The sequence below is a fragment of the Osmerus mordax genome, chromosome 11 (assembly GCF_038355195.1).
Source record: "Osmerus mordax isolate fOsmMor3 chromosome 11, fOsmMor3.pri, whole genome shotgun sequence".
NCBI classification, from domain to species: Eukaryota; Metazoa; Chordata; class Actinopteri; order Osmeriformes; family Osmeridae; genus Osmerus; species Osmerus mordax.
Window position 1 is genome coordinate 17,048,525 of NC_090060.1, and position 25,933 is coordinate 17,074,457.

The window sequence follows — 25,933 nt, forward strand, 5'->3', positions numbered from 1 at the left end:
TCAGCTCTGAAAAAATATGTCAGTTGCTTTTGCTGGATGACAAATATCAGACATCTAGGAGATAGACTGGTGTTTCTTATATGTGTGTGGAATGTTCATTCAGACAAAAACGATCACGCTCCCTTCTTCTGTCAGAGGAGCTTATGACTCATGTATCTTATCCCACAGTTCCCTGTGAAGGCCTCTCAGCGTGAACACACACGATTTGCTTTCAAATTCATTTATTTAACAAAACACACAAAATGACATCCAATACTTTTGGCGAAGTGGCACATCTTCTGACCCAGTATTGCTTATTACAAGGACCTGAATCTGAAGGGTTAGGATTTCCTCTCATGGCTGTCTGTGTCTTGTCCACTCCTTCCAGCCTGGCTCCTTCTGTCCTGGCCAGAGACTATCGTTACATCCCAATACCCTGCTACCAGACTGTCTAGTATGGTAGTACTATATACGTGCATACTATATAGTATTCTACTATGGGTATAGGGATGCAAGCTGTGTCTATGTTGCCTCTGATAAGATGGAACGGTTACAGAACCTCGGTTCTCCCTGGTCTTTGAGGGACAGGAACAAACCCATTCATGGAGAACTTTTAAGACTTAGTGAGGGAATAACTGCTGCAGCTATGACCACAAACGTTAGCATGAGTCTGGCTGTGTGTGTGTGCGCGTGTGCGTGCGTGTGTGCGAGTGTGTGTGTGTGCGCGTGTGCGAGAGGTGTGATGTGTGTACTCATACAGCATGTACAGTGCGCATCCCAGAGTCTTTGTGCTTGGCGTGTGTGTGTGTGTGTACGCCGTCACAATCCCACTGTGTGGGAGATCACACCACAAAACTAGTCTGCATACTCGGAAAAAATAACTAACTTATCAAACACAGACAGCATTTAATCAAATTCTTGTAGTGAGAAAACGTAAACAGAGAAAGGCATTTAAGTAGCAAAGAAACAAACCCTATCCATGAAAATATAAATACAAACAGGCAATAAAAAGGAAATAAAGTAGTATTTTCTTCTTGTGTTGTTGTTTTGTATCATATTATCCCCAATATATTTACAAACGTCGCTTACAAAGCTCATAAGAAAGGGACAATACAGGATCCTCCTCACTCACGGTGACAAACTGTTAGTCTCTCCATCTTCTCTGTTCATCCATCCCCCCATCTACTCCATTTTGGACATCTCAAATTTGGTTGTCATGGTCTCCTGCAGAAACAGAGTGGCAATTGGAAGTCAAGCGACGGAACAGTGAGATGAAGGATCTGCGCTCCTTAAGATGGCTGAGGAGAAGTCTGTCCGTGCAGACGGGCCGTGTGAGAGAGCGGAGGGCAGGCGATGGCTACAGTATGTTAACGAGATACTGTATGTGTGTGTGAGTGTGTGAGTGTGTGTTAACCTAATCTTCTCATCCTCCTGAGCAGAGTGCCTGTATATCCGTGTGAGGGTTAATCTGCTGAGATCTGGACGAGGTGGAACAACGTAGCAAGTGAGACAAAGACACTCCCCCCGGCCCCCCTCACACTCACACACACACACACCAGCCCCTCACACACACACACCAGCCCCCCACCCCTCACACACACACACACACACCAGCCCCCCACCCCTCACACACACACACACACACACACACACCAGCCCCCCACCCCTCACACACACACACACCAGCCCCTCACACACACAAGCCCCCGGCCCCCCACCCCTCTCACACACACACACACACACCAGCCCCCAACCCCTCTCACACACACACACACCAGCCCCCCACCCCTCACACACACACACACACCAGCCCCCCACCCCTCACACACACACACACACACACACACACACACACACCAGCCCCCCACCCCTCACACACACACACACACACACCAGCCCCCCACCCCTCACACACACCCACCCCCCCACCCCTTTGTTGCCAGCGTCTCATTGTTCCGCCCGACAAGACAACAGAGATAAACACTGACGTAACCGTGGTTAGAGCTATGGTAAGCATGTGTTTGGCGCCATCTGGTGTCTGAGGGGTGAACAGCGAGTCTACTCACCTCATCTGAGTCCAGGAGAGGAGGCAGTGCGCTGGGAGGGGAAGGAGGAGGGAGTTACTACACACACACACAGGTCCTACACAACACACACAAACACACAGGTCCTACACAACACACACACACACACACAGGTCCTACACTACACACATACACACACAGGTCCTACACTACACCCACACACACAGGTCCTACACAACACACACACACAGGTCCTACACTACACCCACACACACAGGTCCTACACAACACACACACACTGGTCCTGCAGACACATCATCATTCTTTAGTCAGACGTTACAGATCTCATAAGGTCTGTCCACACATGCAGTCTCAGTCCTGGAACTGGTTTAGATCAACTGGTTTAGATCAACTGGTTTAGATCAACTGGTTTAGATCAACTGGTTTAGATCAACTGGTTTAGATCAACTGGTTTAGATCAACTGGTCTTGGGTGACTTACACATCGGCCATAGAAGAAGGAATGTTCTCTTCCACCCACTTCAAATCCTCATCCTGAGAGGGAGAGAAAGGTTAAGAGAGAGAGTATGGTATCATGATCAGTCTGCCAGCCCCAGTAAGGAGTGTAGCTCAGAGCAGCATGTTAGACCAGCAGCTGTGAAGCTGAGGCCACACACACACACACACACGCCTCACCACTTTGGTAGGTTTGGCTGTTCCATTGGTCTCCACTTTCTGCCCCCTCATCTTGACTCCTTCTGTTGGGACAAACAGGAAACACAGACGTCAGGTGTTCGATCTCATTCGGCAAGATATGACCCTGACTGGTCTGCCTCCCAAAGACAGCGAATAACAGAGCAGGGAGAGTCTGGGAACCTTCCAGAACAGAGTTCATAATTTCCTGTGCACCAACAAGGGCTTCTCCTGAGAGTCTGGGAACCTTCCAGAACAGAGCGCAGCATTAAGGGCTTCTCCTGAAGAATCTCGTACCGAATGCTTCGTTCATCAGCTGCTCCGTCGCCTCCTCGTCGCTCTCCTCGTCCACCAGGGGGCTGAAGGCATACCTGAGAGAGGAGAGGAGAGAGGGGAGGAGGAGAGAGGAAAGGGGAGGAGGAGAGAGGGGAGGAAGAGAGAGAGGGGAGGAAGAGAGAGAGGGGAGGAGAGAGGAGGAGAGGAGGAGAGGGGAGGAGGAGAGGGGAGAAGGAGAGAGGGGAGGAGGAGAGAGGAGGAGGAGAGAGGAGGAGGAGAGAGGAGGAGGAGAGAGAGGGGAGGAGAGAGGAGGAGAGGAGAGAGGAGGGGAGGAGAGAGGGGAGGAGAGGAGGGAAGAGGAGGAGGAGAGGGCAGATGAGTAGACCGGGGGGTTAAGACACATTTCTCGAAGGCAGGCCCCGCCATAAAGACGACGGGTGCCTCAGTACCTCTGGTTGTTGGCGGACGGTCGCCATAGGAACATGATGACCAGCAGGATGATGGAGAACAGGAAGCGCCAGAAGGCGTCGTCGATCCACAGCTCCCTCCAGTCCTGAGGAGGGACACACCAGCATGTGTCAGGTCTGTTTGTTTATGCTAGCATGTGTAACTATGTCATGTGTGGTGTGTGTGACAGAGAGAGCCACTCACAGCTTGGCAGGGAGACATCTTAAAGGTCTTGGTCGTCCAGATAATAAATATAACTGAGGCTGCAGGGAGGAAGAAAGATGGAGATGGAGAGAAAGAGACAGAGAGAAAGAGCATTACTACATGCCAGCGGTAACAGACATGGGCAGAGATGAACAACTTTAAACCACGATTGGGTTCTATTCACACAAGTGGCAGCATTATGACTCAGCACAAAAAAAACATCTATCTGATCACAGACCATCATGGTTGTCTGACACATCTGTTTAGTTTCCGACAGAAAGGGAAGTTCAACGGTGATTTCCTCACCGATGACGGCGAAGATGAGCGTGTTGGTGAAGTGTCTGTAGAGGGAGAGCTTCACCACGTTCCTCCTCAGACGGAGCAGCTTCATGGTCTGGGCCAGGCTCACGAAGATGTACACACACCGTCAAGGACTCCACACACACTCTCAAGGACTCCACACACACACACACTGGGCTGACTAGGACTCTCACACACATGCTCTCACACACTTCTCTTGGCGGCCACACATCCCATAAATACCCTTCCAGGAACTACCCCCCCCCCCCCCACACACACACACACACACACACACACACACACACACACACACACACACACACACACACACACACACACACACACACACACACACACACACACACACACACACACACACACACACACACACACACACACACACACACACACACACACACACACACACACACACACACACACACACTAAGCATCTCACCTGAGGCTGATGTAAGTAGCTCTGCAATTAGAAATGCAATCATCCAGCCTGACTGTGGCTGCCTCTATGTGTCTAATGGGGTCTGTCTTTTCTAGAACTTTCCTTATGTCGGGAAATTGATGGTAGGAGGAGGGGGAGCGAGAAGCCAGCACTGAAAAGCCCAGAGGACAGGAGGCTATGGGAGAGAGAGGAGAGACAAACCAACATCAGGCCAAGAAGGATGAGTGTGCCCGAGGCAGAGAGAGAGAGAGACCAAAAGAGAGACAGAAAGAGAGGTAGAGAGAGGAGGGAGGTGCAGTAGCGGATATCAACCAGCAGAGGGCAGAGTCGAGCACAGCCAGAGGAATGGCAGCCAGCTGAATCACATCATATTCAGCCTGGTGTTGGAGGACAGGGGGAGGAGGAGGGGAGGGAGGAAGGGAGAGAAAGGGGAGAGAGGATAAGAGAGGGGGGAAACAGAAACATCCATTTCGAAGGTCATGCAGGGGGGAGTCCCAGTACACTCTAACCACTCTACCCTCTAAAAGACGTCAGGTGGCTGAGCGGTGAGGGAATCGGGCTAGTAATCAGAAGGTTGCCGGTTCCATTCCCGGCTGTGCAAAATGACATTGTGTCCTTGGGCAAGGCACTTCACCCTACCTGCCTCGGGGGGAATGTCCCTGTACTTACTGTAAGTCGCTCTGGATAAGAGCGTCTGCTAAATGACTAAATGTAACCCAGTAGAACCCAGTAGAACCCAGTAGAACCCACAGTGGGTTAGGGTGAGGGTTCACAGGTCACGTATACGGTCAGAGGAGCAGAGAGCAGAGTAACTAACTAACCCGCAGGCTGGAGCAGAGAGAGAAAGGTGGTGTGAACATCCAGTTAAACTCAGGCAGAAACGCTGCCTAGCTCCCCCTGCAGGCCGGGGGCAGTATAAAGGATATCCACCACACAATGCAGGAGTCTGTGAAGGCCAGAACTATGTCACACAGGAGCCTGCTGCTGTCACCTTTCTCCTGGAGGGAGGTCAAACAGGTTAGCATCACACACACACACACATCCATACCCACACACACACATCCATACCCACACACACACGCAGGGCCAGACTTACAGAGTTGACCCTCAGGCCGCCCTCTACGATGGAGAAGACGAGGTAGAGCAGACCCACACCCACGACCCTGTGGAGCAACGCCCCCAACCTGGGCCTGGGAGAGAGAGGGGGGGGAAGGGAGAGAGAGGGGGAGAGAGAGGGGGAAACCATAAGCCAGATGAGAGACAGAGAGAGGGTGAGAGCAAGAGATGAGATAGAGAGGGAGAAAGGGAGAGAAAGGGAGAGAGAGGGGCAGCGAAGGTGAAGAACTCACTTGACGATGCCGTAGCCCAGACTGGCGATGATGACCAGCACGCGAGCCAGAGTCCTCTTCACTGCAGACAAGACCTCAGCGAACACTACCGCCCCCTGGACTGCAGGAGGACACCACACACACCCTGGTCACACACTCTGGTAGAACATGACAGCGTGTGTGTGTGTGTTAGAGAGTGTGTGTCCCCTACCAGACAGGCCGTCGTAGCGTAGGCTCTGGAACTCTGCGTAGTAGACAGCCTTCTCCAGCATGCCCAGGAAGATCACCCCTCCGATCCAGAACTGGATCCTGAGCAGCTCCCTCCAGTGCAGCGCAGACAGCACCAGCCACAGCACGCCCAGCAGCACGTACACGATGCACATCACCATGTAGAACTGCACGCACGCACACACACACGCACACACACACAGCATGTGTCACTAGGGTTGGTAAAGCACACACCAACAAACTGTAGGAATCAACAGACACACACACAAAAGACTGCAGAGTGTAGGAAACCACTTACGATCATCAGGGGCCACTCAGTAGCAGAGATGTAGGCATGAGGACCTGGCATGCTGATCTGAACTGCAGGGAGGAGGGAGGGGACAACAGTTAGTGCAAACCCTCTGTGTGTGTGTTCCTGTGTGTGTGTGTTCCTGTGTGTGTGTGTGTTCCTGTGTGTGTGTTCCTGTGTGTGTTCCTGTGTGTGTGTGTGTTCCTGTGTGTGTGTGTGTTCCTGTGTGTGTGTGTGTGTTCCTGTGTGTGTGTGTGTGTGTTCCTGTGTGTGTGTGTGTTCCTGTGTGTGTGTGTTCCTGTGTGTGTGTGTTCCTGTGTGTGTGTGTGTGTGTGTGTGTGTTCCTGTGTGTGTGTGTGTGAGTGTGTTCCTGTGTGTGTTCCTGTGTGTGTGTTCCCGTGTTCCTCCATGTCCACTCACACTGGATGTCCCAGGCGGGCGTGGCTGCAGCCTCGGCTGGGCGGTGCTTGACCCCGTCCGTGACCTCGCTGATGTGGAGGATGAACATGTAGGGGCCATCCTCCCAGGCCTCCGCCACCGAGTCAAAGTGCTGCACCGGCTGGACCACACACACACACACACACACACATTATTAAGATGACTGGAGGAGATTAGAGATGAACCTAACTGCCAATAAAAGTGTGAGTAAATAACCCACTAACATGCCTAACTTCTAGAACTGCATATTCACTCTCACTCTCCATGTAAACCAGCAGTTTTCTGTTCAGAGGGATATTACTAGTCTGAGGCTGAAAGGTCCACCACACTGGTCAGTCAAGACCAACACCAGCGCAACAAGCGCTTCTGTCTGTCCATCGTCTCAGAGGTAGGAGCACATACTGCTTTTAGAAGAAGTTGTTTTTGCGGTGCTCTTTGCACAGGGATGCATGTGGACTAGAACTACAAGAGCTACATTTTTTAGGATGGGGCTGACAGTGCTAGGTTAGGGCTAGGTTAGGGCTAGGTTAGGTTAGGGCTTCAGGAGGAGGGAGAGGGGAGGGGGCAGGGGGAGGGGAGGAGAGGGGGGGATGGAGGGACAGGAGGGAGAGGGGAGGGAGTGGGAGGGGCAGGGGGAGGAGAGAGGGGAGGAGAGGGGGGGATGGAGGGACAGGAGGGAGAGGGGAGGGGCAGGGGAGGGGAGGAGAGAGGGGGAGGAGGGACAGGAGGGAGAGGGGAGGGAGTGGGAGGGGCAGGGGAGGAGAGAGGGGGAGGAGGGACAGGGGAGGGAGTGGGAGGGGCAGGGGGAGGAGAGAGAAGATGGATGGGAGATGGGGGGGAAAGTGGGAGGAGAGTGATATTGTGTAAACCTATAAAAACCACAGAGCACAGCGTCCACGCAACCACATGGAGTTTACTAGACCTAGAAGCAACTATGGCCTCCATTCAAGATCTGCATAAGGGGGTCGTTTGTTTTGGTCACCTTGGCCTCCTCTGCTTCTCTCCTCCTTCTTCCTGCAGGGTTCTGGGAAGTGGCAGGCTGCAAGAGTCAGACAGAAAGACACACTGAACACATACTCCACAGAAGCACAAACGACAAAGGGTCCGATAAATTATCAAATAATTTTTTTGTTTAAATGTATAAAAATGTTGCCTGTTCGACAGATCATCAGTGAGTCTAGTGAAAAGCATTGGAGATTTGGGTTTTAACAGCTAGGCTTTAGTTCACCGGGCTAAGACAGTGTCTGGGTTTTGACCCCGCTCACCTGCTTAATCACATGCTCTGTGAGTTGGGTCGGCTTGTCAAACGGAACTACAAACTGATACAGAAAAACAGAAGCGTCATTAGAGAATCAAAACACCTGGTCTAACAACTTCAGTCATCACTATAACAAGCATGACAATAGATTAACTGGATTCTGTTTTTAACATGAATAAGACACCCCCCCACCCCCCCACACACACACACCCCCACTACTAGTGTAAACAGTTCGATAAGACTCATAAACATTTCATTAAAGTTTTAAAAAGTATTACCCCCCCCCCCACCTCCCTCAGTGACCCCTTCAAGACGACAAGATCGTTTGATAGACTCATAAACGTCTAAATACTTCAATATTATGAATGACCCCCCCCTTTCCTCAGAGATCTCTGCCACACCGCCACCTACCTGATGGGGGTCCATGTGAGGTGTGCATTTCATGTTGGCGTACTGATGGAACACATAGGACCCACTTCCTCCTTCCTGTTTCACCCGGGTTCCCTTGAAGTAGTTGTCTGCCTCCGATGGCTGGAGGGGAGACGTGCAACACACAGTGACACCTTTTAACTTTTATCTTTATAGCCAGTTTACTTTAATATGTTTTTGTTTGTCAATCAACACTCCTCCCAATAGATGTTAGCGGCTTTCTTCAGGGAAGTAGGCCAGGTCAAAGGGTACATGGTCTCATTTGTGAAAACGGGTTATAAAGCTGTGGTATACTACTCCGATTACACACAGATAAGCAGGGGCGGCGCCAGAGAAATTTTTATGCAGGTGCTGAGGGGGTGCTAGATCATTGTCAGGGGGAGCTGCGCAATTATATATATATATAGGCTATATATTATATATAAATACTATCAGGGCCGGAGTGGGACCCATTTTCAGCCCGGGAGTGTAATGCTCAAAACCAGCCCATCCCCACCAGAGGCCGAGCCATACGTTGAACATTCGGTTTTAACCCGAACCTAGGACCTACAGGTTTTGATGTGAGGTGAAATCGAAATCGTGGTGATTTTTTGCATTAATTTCAGTGCAAAATGGTTTCTTGAGATTTATGTAATATAAACATTACGTTGGACTCATATTGTCAGAGCTATATTTTCTGGAAATTACAATCCAAATTTTTACCTGAAAGATTCTGTGCTTTTGAGAAAACATATTTTTCCCACCCTTGCAGGAACATCGTTTTATGAAGTGACAGATCTTAAATTTTTTACCTGGCTTTTTCAGTTCCTCCTGGCATCTTTTCCCCATCCATTTGATTATTTTCGCATCAGCTTAATCTTGCTAATTCCCTCCACAACAATAAGAAAGACAGCATGCGCGACAACTGAAAATTGCACTTTTTAATGCACGGTCTGATCATGCGCTTATTTAGATTAAAACCTAGTGTAGCCTATTATCTTACTTATCAGTCACACAGTAACTTAACAAACTCGTTTAATTCGGTGTGTGAAAAAACAAAGACAAAGCAGCCGATCTGCTGGCCCAATTTATGAGCGGGCAGAGCGGCCCACAAGGAATTCTCCCCTTTTCTCCCGATGGCCACTCCGGGCCTGAATACTGTTAATAAATGAGCAATATTTTTGGGGGTGCTATCGGGGTGCTTTGGTCTTTCTTGGGGGTGCTGAAGCACCTGCTAGCCCCTCCCTAGCGCCGCCCATGCAGATAAGGTAGATGGCTGTTAAATGAATGCTGAAAAAAGCTCATGTTCAAATAACAGATGTTGTAAACTTGATAGTGGGTGAACAGGGAGGGAGAGAGAGAGAGAGAGAGAGGGAGAGGGAGGGGGAGAGAGAGAGGGAGGGAGGGAAGGAAGGGGAGAGAGAGAGGGCAGGGAAGAGGGAGTGAGGGGCTTAGAGAGGAACTCACCTCCAGGTTGAAGACCTCACCGTAGCAGTGAGAGCTCCTCAGGTACCAGGAGACGCTGAGCTCGACTGTGGAGTTAGTGGCACAGGTCTCTGACGTCACTATAGAAACCAGACACAAGACTGGAGTTAGTGGCACAGGTCTCTGACGTCACTATAGAAACCAGACACATTCATCCGAGCACAATTCCTGATTATGAATACGTTACACTCAAAGTAACAACGTCCGGGGTGATTTGAACCTGCAACCTCTTCATCTGTAGTCAAATGCTTTTCCATTGAGCTAGACCCAATTTGTGTCAACATTCAACAACAGATGTCAAACTTACACAGAGAAAACAGTTCTCAGAACCAGTAGATTGTTGGGTGATGTGGTGACGTGAAGCCCTTCCCACAACACCATTCACCTAATTAAGTGACGAATCAGGAGTTAGCAACTGTCGCTATGGGCTGGACGGACATACACTTACCTGTGAGTTTGATGACGGTGCCTTGGAACATTGTCTTGTGGAAAAGGAAATACGATTGCTTCTTCAGAGTTTCCTGGAAGGCCAAGTCAACAAAGGGTCAATATGTCAAACTGCTTTTGCATGGCTAAAATAGTCACGCAAAAAATCTAAAACAAAACGGAGGGGTTGAGTATTTTGCAATAGTAGCCTCACCCTCAAATCGATTTTGTAAACTCCATAATTGATAAGGAGCTATCGTGTCTGGTTTAAATGACTGATCTAGAGAAAGCGAGCCCTACAAAAGTATTGTGTGGCAATAATACTGCGCCGTCTCATCAAATAATAAACCAGACGGTTGTCTACGTCTTAATGAATGACAAAATTGACAAACAGTTTATGAATCAGACCCATAAAATCAACTAGTAGAGCTATCAACAATGCCCTGTACACTTGATACGCAGATTTTAGATGTTGGCTAGATAAATTGAATCAGTAGCTGCTACAGTGCCAGCAGTTTATGGCTTCAAATGTGTCAGATTTGGAGTTAAAAGTTTACATAATTGCTGCAAAGCCACTGACTGGTAAAACTGGTTGGCCAACGTAGCTAGGTTAGGCAGCCGGTCGTGTCCTCACTGGAGTAGCTAACCCTAGCACGGTTAGGTTGCTACGCATAAAACATTTAAGGGAAAAAGTTGACTCACACTGTTGACTGTCAGCATCCATTTACCGGGCTCCGACACTGCATTTAACGGGCGTGTGAACTGCATGAGAACAAGAATAAACAGCACTTTTGTCAGGTGTCCCGTCAGTAGCACTCGCTCCATGGTGCTGGCCGTTAGTAGGCTACCAGGAACAGGCTACGATGACAACTTTGAGCGCTGCTGCTGGTGTTTCTGTATTGCTGCGACGTCACCAAGTAGGAAGACACATTACTTCCTGAATCCATCGTCTGGCAAGGTGCTCAAACGGAAACGCGGAAAACAAACATCCGCCCTCGCCTAAAACAGTGCTTATATTCCCCCGTTGGCACGAAAACGGAAAGTAAACAAAAGCAGTCAACCACCTCATTAAGCATCACCTTTTGTTTGAGATGTCCTCTTTGGTAGGAGTAATATGTTAGATAAAATCTATATTGTCTATGCACATCCAGTAGCCTAATTATTTTACAGTTAATAAACCTACCAGATGTATTTTTTATATGAAAAGAGAATGCCACGAGCTGTTCAAATTAATACACAGTAATATCTTCAGACTGAAATATGATTCCTAGATATGTTATATTACGGTTTATAGGACCCGGCGTCGCATCGCTCAACCTGGACCCTCCCAATTGTGCGGTGTGGGTGTGGAGAAATGATGATGCATTGAGAAAGAACTTGGATCGTCGCAGAGCAGGTTTTCTAAGCAGTTGTAGGAGTGCCTCTGTCAGTCTCTGTAAACATCAGCGACGTTGCTGTCCCGGTAAGTATCCTTATTATCTTTTTGACAAAATTCAGCCTTTCCTTAATTTGTCCGGTGGTTTAGGCTACGGTCAATTCGTTTTTTCTTTATGTGTGTTCACATCCGCTGCGAAGTTTTTCCAGCTAAATTTGGGATTGTTACGTACTTTCCATTGAGCTGTTCTGAGATTTAGATTTCTCTCTTTGAAGCGCATTTTTTTCGTGTTCACGCAGATTTCCTATTAGTTCACCTCTACAACAGCAATATGTTCCTGGCCAAGAGACTCATTGGAGGGATTCTGGATGTTGTGAGGTACGCCAACATAAATTAGTACACACATGCATGCACACACAGACATCGATTATTGCAACTCATACTATCTTCAATAGGCTATTGATGACCCCTTGGTTTAACTTGCGGCCTTGATGCAAAGTGGGCAAGACTTATATCTCTGTACTGTTTTCCTTCAACAGCAATATTGATCCAGGTCAATTTGTGCCTTCAGACCCTGTAAGTAACATTTTTATCATAATGCTCTCATAGTATGATAGCTTTGGTGCCTTAACCATACTGGAAAGTTTACAGGAGTGTGTGTGTGTTTGTGTTTGTGTGACAGTAAGATTCCAGTGAGATGCACATGAATGTATATGTGTATCTGGGAGCATTTGAGAGTTTCTAACAGTACCCGGTCTGTGTGTGTCTTCCAGCCTCCTCCACGCAGACCGCTGGCCTATGGAGAGCCCAATGAGAGCGAAGAGGTGAAGAGGTTCAGGAAGGTGTTTCACCAACTCGCCGGAGATGTGAGGATTGCTATGCTACATGCTAACTCTGACCGCACACAGTGCTGCACACTAACCTTATTCATACTAAGACAGTACAAACAACCAAGTATTAGGTGTACTATCAAACATATAACATTAAATATTGGGAATGTAAACAAGCTTGTATTTTGAGATGTGTATAAGCTGTTTCTCAGCTCATGCACATCCACTGAAAAGGGCCTAGTCTGATTCAATAGCTGGAGTGAGTCAACCAGAATCACTGCTCAATCGGATGGGATTCAAGAAACGAGTCACTCACTAAGTAGTAGACACGTTGAGTCAACACACCCGGTGGAGATACAAAATCTGCCTACTGCCTGTCCTTCCTCTGGTTTCTGTGTTCAAACCCATATCAGTGGTTTGCACCAGGGTTTCAGTTGAACCTAACCGACACTGTAATCGAGAGGCAGTGAAGTGAACACATTGTCACTGTTGTACTTCGATCCACCGCATGTGCTTCTGATGTGGGGGTTTGACTACAACACTACGTCCTTCTGTGCCTCGTTAAAGTAGCGCTCTCGGCCGTTGTTTTTTTCCTACTTCTCAAATTACTCGTATTTCTCAATGGATTCCATGTCGGCGTGTTCTTCTTCCTGGTACACGCCCTGTGTTAAAAAATCTGCATATCTGTCCGTCACTTCTCTCGTTTGTTTGTCTTCACATTCCACACTCCTCAATCCGTCCTCCGCCCATCTCTCTAATCCTGGGCCGAGTATCAGAATGTCGAGGATCCTGACAGCCAGCATAGCTAGTTTGTGGGCCTGCCAGTAGCAGCAGTTGAGCGTGTCATGGTTGCTATGCAGTAGGAGTTGTTTCATGCTTGACAACGTAACTGTAAAAGAGGAAATTCCTTCTCCCACCCAGCGGTGATTCTGTCCCGAACAGTTTCCTCTGAGGCCTCCGTGTTCCGGAACCGTCTGTGTTCGTGACGGCTGGTCTTCTGTATGTCGCCGGTAGTGGGCCACACAGATGTGAACTCCGAAATGAACAGAGCAATGCTGGAGTAAAATACTGAAGTTTGGGTTTAAGATTGGGATGGTGTCGGTTTAGCAACTGACAAACTGAGAGACTGGTTCCTCCTCTCTCTCTCCCTCTGTGTGTGTAAATTCTTGCCATTGTCTGACTGGGCGTTTTCCAGCCTGAGGGTGGTGGCTGTGTTGGAAGTAGAGGGGCTCTCTGAGTCATGGGATACCAGTTCTGCTAGCAGGCAGACTGCTCTGCTATGTGGAACTGAAGGTGGTTCAAACACATGATAATCATCCTCAGACTTTGCCTGGGCCCTCTGCAAACGAGGAGGAATAGATTTAAAGACATACCGTCACATTGGCTCATTCACTGAACTGAACATGTTGATTTGTATTTAACTATCTATTGATGGAATTCAAGACATTAGTTTAGTTGTATGTCATGTCATAAACGACCAAATCATGTGAGATGGTGTTTCTGAAAGGTTTATCAGCTTATTTGCATATGTTAGAAGAAGAAGCACTAACTAATACTCATTAGTTAGACTCACTATCTGTCTGTCTCTCTTTCTTACTCACTCTGTTCAGTTCAGAAAAGGCTTCATCAGCGTGAAATACATTTGTAAATCTGAAATTGTAATGATAATAGTAGAATAATGAACAATAATAGTAAGCTCTCTCTCTCTCCCTCTCTCTGTATCTCTCTCTCTCTGTATCTCTCTCTTTGTATCACCGCATCACTGCCTCTCTCTCTCTCAGGACATGGAAGTGAGCCCCAAAGAACTAATGGACATTCTCAACAGGATCCTCGGCAAGCGTGAGTGCTCCTAGAACAGTGTTGTCATCACCGTTTTGTCTTTGCATTCTGTATTCTCAGTATCTGTGTGTGTGGATGTGGCTGAATGTGTGTATGCACGTGTACATCTGCTGAATTACAGATGGCGATATTAAGACGGACGGATTCTCCATTGAGTCCTGCAGGAGTATGGTAGCTGTTATGGACGTATCCTTTTACCCTAGTCTTGCACACACACGCATACACTCACACACACACACACACACACTCACAAAACAGTTAGACCTTTAACCCTGTGCCTGCAGTCTGACAGCACAGGTAAACTGGGCTTCCATGAGTTCAAGTTTCTCTGGGACAACATCAAGAGATGGCAGGTCAGTCCAGCCCACCCGGAGCCCTGTCTTTGTTATGTAAACATCTAACAGGAAGTCGCTCATCAGTCACTTCCTCCTGGTGTGTGGCCTGTACTGGGGGTTGAACTCAGGACCTCAGACTTGCAAACGTGACCACCTCCTCATAAACTCCGCTTTAACCAGCTACGCCACCGAAAAGCTAGCTCTTCGATGGCGCGGGTGGGCGGTCTTTATACTGGGGAGTGAGTTTAACCAATTCGACTGGGTTACAAAGAGACGACAGGTTGTTTGTGTGGTGATACTGTATGTTTACTCCTACAGATGGAACATACCTTCACTGTCATAGCTTTGTCCTCATTCATAAAATGACCCATGAATATAAAATACCCCGTAGTGTGTAACCAGGCATAGGTGTCACCTTTGATCTTTCCTTATTTTTGAACTGTAAAAGCCGCCTCGGCCAGTTTGAAATGAATGAGTCAAATGCGCAGTGTGTATCCGGGAGGAGGTGTCAGCTTTGATCTTCCCTCCTCTCGCTTCAGGGCATCTACAAGGCTCATGATGAAGACCGGTCAGGCGTCATCAGTTCTAAAGAGCTGCCCAGGGCCTTCGAGGCTGCAGGTGAGTCCAGACTGGAGGACCTGCCTCTGGTTCATGCCAGTAACGTAACAAGGATGATGTCTTCATTTAGAAGACGCTTTTATCCAAAGCGATGTGTGTGTGTGTGTGGGGCGGGGGGGTAGAGATGCTGTAGAGATGTACCCTGGTTCTGGTTCTGCTCCTGGTTTTATGGTTCTAGCTTCAGTTCTCTTTACTGGAGATGGTCTGTATTGATACAAATGAAATTCCTTTGTCGTCTCTGTGTCTGTCATCCCTCCCCCCTCACATCTCTCCCTCCCCCCTCACATCTCTCCCTCTCCCCCTCACATCTATCCCTCCCCCCTCACATCTCTCCCTCCCCCCTCACATCTCTCCCTCCCCCCTCACATCTCTCCCTCCCCCCCTCACATCTCTCCCTCCCCCCCTCACATCTCTCCCTCCCCCCCTCACATCCATCCCTCCCCCCCTCACATCTCTCCCTCCCCCCCTCACATCTCTCCCTCCCCCCCTCACATCCATCCCTCCCCCCTCACATCCCTCCCTCCCCCCTCACATCTCTCCCTCCACCCTCTGATGCCGTCTGTGTCCAGGCTTCCCTCTGAACGAACAGCTGTTCCAGCTGATCATACGCAGGTACAGCGACGAGAACGGGAACATGGACTTTGACAACTACATCGGCTGCCTGGTCAGACTGGACGCCATGTGCCGTAAGCCCCGCCCCCTTCTCTCATGCCCCTCTGAGGCGCTCCCTCCTGGCCAGTTGGGTCGAGACCTTGGATGAAGGTTGTTGAAACTGTGTGTGTGTGTGTGTGTGTGTGTGTGTGTCTCAGGAGCCTTCAAGACGCTGGACAAGGATAACAATGGAAGCATTAAAGTCAACGTACAAGAGGTAGTATAGATTGATTTTTTTGGGACTGATTGAGTGATTTGTTGACTATTTGCTATCGATGAAGAAACTGCTGCAGCATGTATGCTGATATTTCTCTGATCCTCTTTGCTTTCAGTGGCTCCAGCTGACCATGTACTCATGAACTTTCAGAGAACCAGCACAGTCATCTTGTCTCTCTACCTCCCTCTCTCTCTTCCTCTCTCACTCTTCCTCTCTCTCTCCCTCTGTCTGCTATTTTAATGTGTTTAAAGCATCCTGTCACCACATTAGTCAAAGCTATGGTGCCAATGTGTGCTATTGCATCCTTTAGCCACCAGAGGGCAGCACTGGCCAACTCCGTTCTGTCATGTGCTCTTTCCAATGATGACAATATAACTTTCATTATGTTTCAAAGCAACATGGTGTCTATTCTTCCTGGACATACTGTTCTGGACTACTTTGTAATGTAGTGTAACATATTCCAATAACCTAAATAAAAGTGCCAGTGTTGATACAAATCAATTATGGTGTATTCTTTTTTTTATGAATGATACTCCAAAAGATCGACAATTTACAGTGGGACCTTTCTCGTCATCTGTTGTTATTATAAAGTCAATTATCCATCCTATATCACTTGGATCCTCTCCAGAAAACACGTGGAAACTGTGATATCCTTCTAGATGTGTTGTTAGGCTCAAGTCTAGACGTCGTGTAATTGAAAACCGGAAAGAACTGCCAGGCTATAGTTTAGCTGCCTGTTAACGTTTATTTACACACTACATGGAGAACCGAGGGCCGCTCACAGCAGCCGCTCGTGACGTGCGCAGGTATCGCACGGTCTCCAGAGCAACCGGAGAGCAAGGAGCTGATACGACAGAGACGGACAAGCGTTAGATCTAATAGGAGGAGCGAACGCGGAACTACGGGGCGTGTAGGCTCTCTTACCTGGGACCTGTGGTCATTTGAGAGGGATGCTTACGGAGCGCGGATGAGCGCACAGGTGATGGATATTGTGCTCGTATCAAGTAGATCGGGTGTTTGAAGTCTAAAGAAATGGCAGACTGACCGGCGAACAAATACAAGGTAGCCTAAGTTTGCGAGAATAAGATGAAAAATGTGTTGGTTGTAGTTTAGAGCTTGAAATAAGATTAAAAATAGCTGTGTATTGTTAATCATATGGGCTTGCAATCTATAGAAAAACACTTTCGTTACGACGAGATAGTTTAAGTGTAAGCTAATTATTTATTTATTTTTTATTACCATTTGGTATTTGCGTTTATCCGTTTCTGAAAAAAACTAAACAAAATACATGGTGTAGCTATCATTTAACTAGGGCTGTCCGGAAATAACAGACAATGCCATCGTTGCTTTTGTGATGTTGTCAACACCGCACATGCATGACCCACAACTTGATTTTTTTTTCTGATATAGCCTAATTATTTAATTATTGGAAAATATTGTTCGAACCGCTTTTAAATGATGTGCAAGGTGGAGAGAATATCTGTGGGCATGATAACGTTTGTGTACGTTTTTGCCTAAAGAATGTGATGAATGTATAGTGGGATTCCAATCACGTAAATGTTTAATATTTTTCAGTAATACAAGTCAATGATTGACTCCTGCTTTCTGTGCGTGTTCCCATGACACGCTGTACCTCGCAGCTTGCCTCGAGTCGTGACATTAGAATCTCTGACTTATGTAGTGGCGGCGGCAAAGTTTCTTTTGGGGGGCTACGATGGGGCTGATTCAGACAGTCGTGGGGCTCAAATCAGCTTCAGTCGGGAGAGCGTGATGTTCAAAAGGTGTGGCTGTAGCCCAAGTAGCCATACCCTGCCGGCGCCCATGGACTTATGATGGTTAACACTATCGATGGAGTTGTCGTGATTAAACCTGTGAAAACTTGTCTTCACCTTTTTAAAGACACAATCAAATCTGTGTTGTTATGATTTCCAGATGCCTGCTCTTCTGCAGTGAGTGATGGAGTCTGGGGGGGGGGGGGGGGGGGGGGGCAGATAGCTGCAGGGGTGCGTGGGCAGGTGGAGGGTGTTGGTTAGGAAGTCTGTCAGAGGGTTCAGGGGAGGTAGGTCTCCACTCGTTAGGTGTACAGTTTCGAAAGGTGATTGTGCCACTTAATTGGCTGCTTAAAAGGCTCTCTCCATCCCTCCCTCTGTCTCTCCATCCCTCCCTCCCTTCGTCTCTCCATCATCTCTCAATCTCTCCATCCCTCCCTCCCTTCGTCTCTCCATCATCTCTCAATCTCTCCATCCCTCTCTCCCTCCCTCCCCAATGTACCAGTCTACCCTCTGGCCAGGCCATGAGTCAGCTTCCTCCAGCATCCACCTGTTTTAGTCTTTAGTTATCGCTCATGCAATAGAAAGCCATTAAATGTGATCCCATTTGTTTGTGATTGACAGCTAGGCCGTTTGCTTATGGATAGTCCACCACCAGCCCTCTTTCCTTTCTTTGTTTCTTTCTTTGTTTTTCTTTCTTTCTTTAGTTTTTTTCTGTATTTCTATCTTCTTTCATTCTGTTTCCACCCCCCTCTCCCTCGCTCTCTGCATGTTGCCAACCTGCTCTGGTTATGCTGGCGGTAGTTAGAGATAATTATAGGAAAGCTGCTGTCATGGTCTCCCTCTGAAGAGCGGAGATTGTGAGCAGAAGAAGAACAAGGAGGCGTTGGGAGGGTGGGATGCAGGCTGGGTGGCAGGTTGGCTGGCTGGCTGGCTGGGTGGGTGGGTGGGTGAGGGGGTGGGTGAGTGGGTCTGTATAGGGCTCTACAGATTTGTAGATAAGTAAAGGCTGTAATTATATATTCCAGTGAATTAGATATGATGGGAGAGGGACAGAGGAAGAGCCCAGCAGAGTGGGGGGGAAGGAGGGAAGGGGGGATGGGAAATGCTCCCTACTTTTATCAGACAGATAATTAATTACCCTCCCTGTCTCAGTATTGTAATGTGAAGCAAATGAAAATCAAAATAAACTCTCTCTCTTAAGGGTTAAAAACTGGATTTATTTGAGTACAACCACAATCTTCTGGAGACAACTACATCCATTCCGTGAAAATCCACATCCCAGATCTGAAACGACGACACTTCCTCCTGGGGAAGTCTCATCGTGTTACGGACAGTTCCACCTAATTCCTACGAGAAGCTCTGCCCACCTGAAGCCAAGATGGCTGCCGACGCGCCCTTAAGGACGGAACAGGAAGAGCTTCAGAAAAGAGCCAATCAGGTCACAGATGAGGTAAAGTCATTTACTCCCCTCAGACAAACAGTCATCTGAAACACAGTCACGCCACCCTCACTCCCAGGTGTCGAGGCACGACACACGCTGGATACCAAACAAACATGGACGCCTGGCTCATAGGGGAGGCTGTCCAGAGGGCTTCCCTATGGGGATTTGACAGTGAGTCAGCTGTAAACATGAAAACATCAACAAGATTGATGTGAGGGTTAAGATGTGATGTGCTTTCAAATTTGTCTCCGCACACACACAAGCACACACGCACACACACACACACACACACACACACACACACACACACACACACACACACACACACACACACACACACACACACACACAAGCACGCGCACACACACACACACACACACACACACACACACACACACACACACAAGCACGCGCACACACACACACACACACACACACACACACACACACACACAAGCACGCGCACACACACACACACACACAGCTTCCCCCAGGCAGATAGTACACTGTTCCCCAGGCAGATAGTACACTGTTCCCCAGGCAGATAGTACACTGTTCCCCAGGCAGATAGTACACTGTTCCCCAGGCAGATAGTACACTGTTCCCCAGGCAGATAGTACACTGTTCCCCAGGGAGAGAGGCTAAATGAAGCCAGGGGCTGCTCGAAAGGTTAGCTCTGCTTGACACACCTGTACTAGCCAAGCCCGGGGTTACCACGGCGACAGCGTAGAGAGGGAGTGTTCTGGGGTGAGGTAATGCTCCCTGAGGGACGTTGGCTCTCAGCAAGATGCCTCTCAGTCAAAGGTTAATGTAAGTCAGAACCAAGAAAACCGCACACTGCCTCACACTGCCTCACACTGCCTCACACAGCCTCATATAGCCTCAGATAGCCTCAAAATAGCCTCACACAGCCTAAAATAGCCTCGTATAGCCTCACACAGCCTTATAGCCTCACACAACCTCTCACAGCCTCACACATCCTCAGATAGCCTCAAAATAGCCTCACACAGCCTCAGCCGGCCGTGCAAAAATGACGTTGTGTTCATGAGCAAGGCACTTCACCCTACTTGCCTCGGGGGGAATGTCCTTGTACTTACTGTAAGTTGCTTTGGATAAGAGCTTCTGCTAAATGACTAAATGTAAATGTAACATCTGTCCTGTTTGCGTCTCTCTCCCTAAGTCTCTGGAAAGCACTAGACGCATGATGCAGCTGGTGGAGGAGGTAGGACCCCACACCTGCCTCACACACCTGCCTCTCTCTCCCACCTCCCTCTCTCTCCCATCTCCCTCACACACCTGTCTCTCTCCCACCTCCCTCTCTCTCCCATCCCTCACACACCTGCCTCTCTCTCCCACCTCCCTCTCTCTCTCATCTCCCTCACACACCTCCCTCTCTCTCATCTGCCTCACACACCTCCCTCTCTCTCTCATCTGCCTCACACACCTCCCTCTCTCTCATCTGCCTCACACACCTCCCTCTCTCTCTCATCTGCCTCACACACCTGCCTCTCTCTCCCATCTCCCTCACACACCTGCCTCTCTCTCCCATCTCCCTCACACACCTCCCTCTCTCTCCCACCTCCCTCTCTCTCTCATCTCCCTCACACACCACCCTCTCTCTCCCATCTCCCTCACACACCTCTCTCTCATCTGCCTCACACACCTCCCTCTCTCTCATCTGCCTCACACACCTCCCCCTCTCTCTCATCTGCCTCACACACCTCCCTCTCTCTCATCTGCCTCACACACCTCCCCCTCTCTCTCATCTCCCTCACACACCTCCCTCTCTCTCTCTCATCTCTCTCATCTTCCTCTCTCACACACCTCCCTCTCTCTCTCATCTCTCTCATCTTCCTCTCTCACACACCTGCCTCTCTCTCATCTTCCTCACACACCTCCCTCTCTTTCATCTTCCTCTCTCACATCTCCCTCTTTCTCATCTCCCTCTCTTTCACATCTCCACCCCTTACGTCTCCCTCTTATTCTCAAATTCACCATCCTCCTGATTATAAACATCTCAGTTACATAATGACATCATTTGTCAGTGGTCTATCATCAAGAAGCAACTCTTCCCTGGAAAACAGCGTAATCTAATTCCAGGACTCAAGAAACAAGCACCCTAATCTATCTTATCTACTTCCTGTACTGGGGAAAGTGTGTTCTGTAAAGACAGAGAAGCAGGCATTATAGTTTATACCATAATAGAGAAAGCCCTGTATTGACAGACATATAAGCTCCAGGCCAAATCGTTTGTCTTTTAATACAGAGATCTTGAACCTTGGGTAAAACACACACAGAGCTTGGCCATTGACCTCTGGTAGAATTAAGTGCTGAGCCAGAGTGGTGTATTTTTTCAACGAAGTGAGCCGACCCCATCTCTGCCTTTTCTTGGTATTGTCCCGCTCCATAGCTTCAGGGCATGAAGTCGTATATGAACTCTATAGAGACCAGAGAGTATTGTCCTGCTCCATAGCTTCAGGGCATGAAGTGGGAGAGACCAGTGTTTCTCCTGCAGACCTACAGGATGCCACAGGAACACAGACCTTTGACTGTTTGTCTCGTTGTTCTTAAGCTGGTGTAGAAAAAAAGAAAAGAAACCGTAACCCAATCACTCCAATTGAATAAAAGATGCAGGGTATTCTGATCTCTGTTTCTCTGTCCTCCTCAGAGTAAAGATGCTGGGATCCGGGCTCTGGTGATGCTGGATGAACAAGGAGGTGAGGATCGATCTGTTTCCTGTCTGCTGTTGTTGTTTAAATGATCAATTTTTTTTCTTCATTTTTTTTTCTTCTTTCTTATTGTTCGAATTGTATCTGTATGTATTCTGGCACAGGGACGCAGGTTTGTTTTCAAATGTTGGTGGGACCGTTTATTTTAAATATAATATAGCTGAGGATACGACCGTTAAATATAATTTTCTTAATAAAAAGTGGGAGGGACATATTTGCAGTTTTCAGAAGCCCCGCCCCCCTACGCACCTGCACTGGACTGTGTGTGTGTGTCTGCGTTTGTCTAAGTATCTCACAGGGTATACTACAGCGAGAGCTTCTTGGTTGAATAAAGGAGAGTTATATAACACCACAGTGATATATAACTATAAGACTAGTCTGATGATCTCTAGGCCTTCACATGGAATACTGGGTTGGTTTTCCTAATGCTCTCTGCTGCCCCCTGTGGGCAGAGCAAGTGGACCGCATCAACGATGGTCTGGACCAGATCAACCAGGATATGAGGGAGGCGGAAAAAAACCTATCTGACATGTCCAAATGCTGTGGCCTGTGTGTCTGGCCTCGCACAAAGTACGTCTGATTACCGGTTCCAGCCGGTTTCCACAGTCAGGCTGTTTGTCCGGCTGCAAACCAGCAGGGCCAGCCAGTTAGCTGACACAGCCAGTCGAAGCATGCACTTCTGCTTGCTTCATATCTGTGAAGTCAATGTTTGGGTTTTGAAATATGATTTTCGCATCAACTTGCATCAAGCCTGTCGCTATCTTTAAGTTATGGGGCTTCGGTGATTAAGTTGTTTTTGTGTTATGACCCCTCTACCCCTCCTTCCCTCTCCTCTCTTCCACCCATTATTTCCTCCTTTCTTCCCCCACATCCCCCACCCCCACTTCGACCCTTTCTTCCATCTTTCTCTTCTCCATCAACCCTCCCCCCCCCCCCCCCCCCGCCCCCGCCCTCCCGTTGTCCAGAGCAACTAGAGCGAATTGAAGAGGGCCTGGACCAGATCAACTCAGACATGAAGGAAGCGGAGAAGAACCTGACAGATCTGGGGAAGTGCTGTGGGCTCTGCTCCTGTGATAAGTAGGTGCTGAGGGTTCCATGGTTCTGTGGTTCAGTTCCCTTTTGAGGGGGGGGTTATGGCTGCATGGTTGTGTTGCAGCATGTTGCTTTGCTGCATCACCTTTCCTGCCCGTTTGTGTGTTGTGTAGTTGTGATGTGAAAGTTGTGTGCAGTTTTCAGGAAATAACAGACGTTTCTGGGAGATGACATACTACACCATGTTTGTTTGTATAAAAACACTCTCCACTGGCAAACGGATCACACACACTGAAGACTGAAGCTTACTGTTTGTGTGTGTGTGTGTGCTGGTGTGTGTATATCTGCGCCTGTGCTTGTATGTGTGTGTGTCTCTCAGGCTGAAGAACTTTGAGGAGAGCGAGGCATATAAGAAAGTGTGGGGGACCAGCCAGGATGGAGTGATGTCCAGCCAGCCGTCCTCTCGCGTGCTGGATGAGAGAGAGCAGATGATCATGAGTGGAGGGCACATCCGGAGGTAAAGGAATCGGGATGGGTTTCTGTCTGGGAGTGTAGATTCACATTCTGCTTCAAATCGACACAAATGCTGGCCACAAATGAGGGTGCTGAAGGTAGAGCTCAGAGGTGTTTGATCTTGGATCAGGAGGTCCCAGGTTCAAATCACCCCATGTATGTTGATTTGGTAAGAATAATCTGTAATTGAATGTAAATGAATGTAAATGTAAATGAATGAATTATTATTTAAAATCAGTTTGTAAACTAGCCATGCAGCACAAGTGTGTTAATAGTGGACAGTGTGGGACTGTGTGCGTAAGGCGCACACAGTCCTACACAGTGTGTGTGTGATGTTTACTCTCCTTTTGAACACACAACATGCAGAATCAGGCACCTGTCACTTGTGCACCTGGTCAAACACCGGATATTATCAAATCCCTTATAACCCAGCAGCCACATAGGCTCTCCCTCTGTCCTGGCCTCATTCACTCAGTCTCTCACAAACACCACATCACCATAAACCTGTCTTCTCACATCCGCAAACAGAGCTCCTCTGTGGTGAAAGAACAAGAGATTGGTTTATTATTCAAGATATCATGCACTTGTCTATGATGTACAGGTAGATCTTAATGTTGCCATCCCATCTACCTTCATCTACCTGATGACCTGTCTGTTGGTCCAACTGCCAGTCTGTCCATCTGAAGACCTGTTATCTCTGTCTGTCTGTCAGGGTGACCGATGACGCACGGGAGGACGAGATGGAGGAGAACCTGGGTCATGTCGGCAGCATCATTGGAAACTTGAAGAGCATGGCGCTGGACATGGGCAACGAGATCGACACTCAGAACGTCCAGATTGACCGTATACAGGGCAAGGTGGGTTAGACCTGGGCTATCTTAGATAGACCTGAGTAGCTCAGAGAGACCTGAGTAGCTCAGAGAGACCTGGGATAGCTCAGAGAGACCTGGGCTAGTTTAGAGAGACCTGGGCTATCTTAGATAGACCTGGGCTAGCTTAGATAGACCTGGGCTACTTTTACTAGACTCTGTGGGGCTGGGGGGGGGTATTGGAAGTTCTGTTGTTAATACGCTTCGCATTTATATTTTTCAGGCCATCAACAACGTTGCCCGTATCGATGCGGCCAACCAGAAAGCCAACAATTTGATGAAGAGATAGAGATGCAGTCCCACCCTCGTCCATCTTGTGCTCGCTCCCTCTGTGCCAATGGATGACTCATCAACACAACCAGGACACTGCCAAACGATCCTGTATTCACCACCGTTAGGTCAGCTAGGCCCAAACATGGGAAGTAGGCAACACAATTAGTACACAAGGATGTGGTCCTTATAGTAAACTCCTTACTTGACAGTTCAAATATAAAGCGTTTTCCACCGTGGACAGGTAACATTTCAAGGGGTTACATCCAACATGACCAGTTTTTCAGAAAATAGGTTTTACAGCTTGGTAGTTGCAATTAGGACATACAGCTAACCAGGGTCGGACTGGCCGTCTGGAGATTTCCCGAACGGCCGGTCAAACGGCCGCGGCATAATGCAAAAAATAATAATAATAATACTACACAGCCGTGGGCCGGCCTGCGTTTCAAAGTCCCGGGACAAACCTACAGCTAAACTCTCAGCCACAGACATCACAGACACAAAGAAGCAGCACACTCTCTACTGCCTGTTGGTCAGACGTATGTTTGTCACCCTTTCTCAAGGCTGCGATGGTAGAGGTAGTATGTTTGGATCCTTCCAGTCATTGGGGCGGCAGCAGTTAATGTACGCTTTCGAAACTCAGTTTTTCAAATGGTTCACTGAATGCCATTCAGTGCTTTTTAAATGCACGTTGGTTTGTATTCACGGGACCCATCTATGGTCAAGAACATTATCTGCTCTGTCTTTCGCGTAGGACTAAATTGTTGAAAATGTGGTGTACTGTTTTATACAACAACTCCAAAGACAAAAAATTATAACAATCCTGTAAATAATATCTGTTTGAGTTTAAGCCGGTTGCTGGTATTGTCCCGGTTCAGCAACATATTATATATCTTCATTCTGTATTGTGTATTCTCATGTTGTGTCTGACTCAATAGAAGAAGGCCCATAAGCCCTTTATCCTCATTAGATGTGACACGTAGTGAACAATATACCATGTCCAATTGCTTGTACCGAGATTGAGGCCATGTATCAATGAAGTAAGATGTTCATTGTTAAACTGAGTTTACTTTAAACTATTGTTGTAAAACACTTATTGTCTATAACATTTCCACCGTTCTGCTGACAATAACCAAGTTCTCTGATTGGAACGAAGGGTTATGAATTCAGGTCATGACTCATGAGCCAACCTCCTTTGGACAC

General features: G+C 48.1%; 3 protein-coding genes across 4 annotated transcripts; 2 read left to right on the forward strand and 1 right to left on the reverse strand.

Annotated features, from left to right (window-relative positions):
• Window positions 1–210: 210 nt before the first annotated feature.
• Window positions 211–11,130, reverse strand: zgc:162698 (Transmembrane protein 87A-like). Its single transcript, XM_067246647.1, has 20 exons — window positions 10,942–11,130; window positions 10,262–10,334; window positions 9,796–9,893; window positions 8,332–8,451; window positions 7,928–7,981; window positions 7,645–7,701; window positions 6,645–6,783; window positions 6,234–6,295; window positions 5,919–6,102; window positions 5,729–5,828; window positions 5,476–5,569; window positions 5,304–5,377; window positions 3,929–4,035; window positions 3,623–3,681; window positions 3,421–3,524; window positions 2,993–3,066; window positions 2,699–2,760; window positions 2,505–2,557; window positions 2,046–2,076; window positions 211–1,203 (listed from the first exon to the last, which is right to left on the reverse strand). Exons 1-20 carry the CDS (start codon window positions 11,062–11,064, stop codon window positions 1,162–1,164), a joined length of 1,710 nt encoding a protein of 569 aa, XP_067102748.1. The 5' UTR covers window positions 11,065–11,130; the 3' UTR covers window positions 211–1,161.
• A 481-nt stretch (window positions 11,131–11,611) lies between these two features.
• Window positions 11,612–16,605, forward strand: capns1b (calpain, small subunit 1 b). Its single transcript, XM_067246125.1, has 11 exons — window positions 11,612–11,701; window positions 11,914–11,992; window positions 12,154–12,190; window positions 12,388–12,480; window positions 14,226–14,283; window positions 14,405–14,469; window positions 14,568–14,636; window positions 15,158–15,236; window positions 15,806–15,922; window positions 16,046–16,104; window positions 16,220–16,605. The coding sequence occupies exons 2-11, from the start codon at window positions 11,946–11,948 to the stop codon at window positions 16,244–16,246; spliced, it is 651 nt and encodes a 216-aa protein (XP_067102226.1). The 5' UTR covers window positions 11,612–11,701; window positions 11,914–11,945; the 3' UTR covers window positions 16,247–16,605.
• A 2,649-nt stretch (window positions 16,606–19,254) lies between these two features.
• Window positions 19,255–25,682, forward strand: zgc:101731 (SNARE_SNAP25N and SNARE_SNAP23C domain-containing protein). Of its 2 annotated transcripts, none has more exons than XM_067245847.1 (7): window positions 19,255–19,326; window positions 20,498–20,539; window positions 21,986–22,034; window positions 22,499–22,616; window positions 23,458–23,595; window positions 24,304–24,448; window positions 24,684–25,682. In XM_067245847.1, exons 1-7 carry the CDS (start codon window positions 19,255–19,257, stop codon window positions 24,747–24,749), a joined length of 630 nt encoding a protein of 209 aa, XP_067101948.1. In that variant the 3' UTR covers window positions 24,750–25,682. The 2 variants fall into 2 exon arrangements, with proteins under 2 accessions (XP_067101948.1, XP_067101946.1); XM_067245845.1 differs by lacking the exon at window positions 22,499–22,616 and adding an exon at window positions 23,012–23,123.
• Window positions 25,683–25,933: the final 251 nt, after the last annotated feature.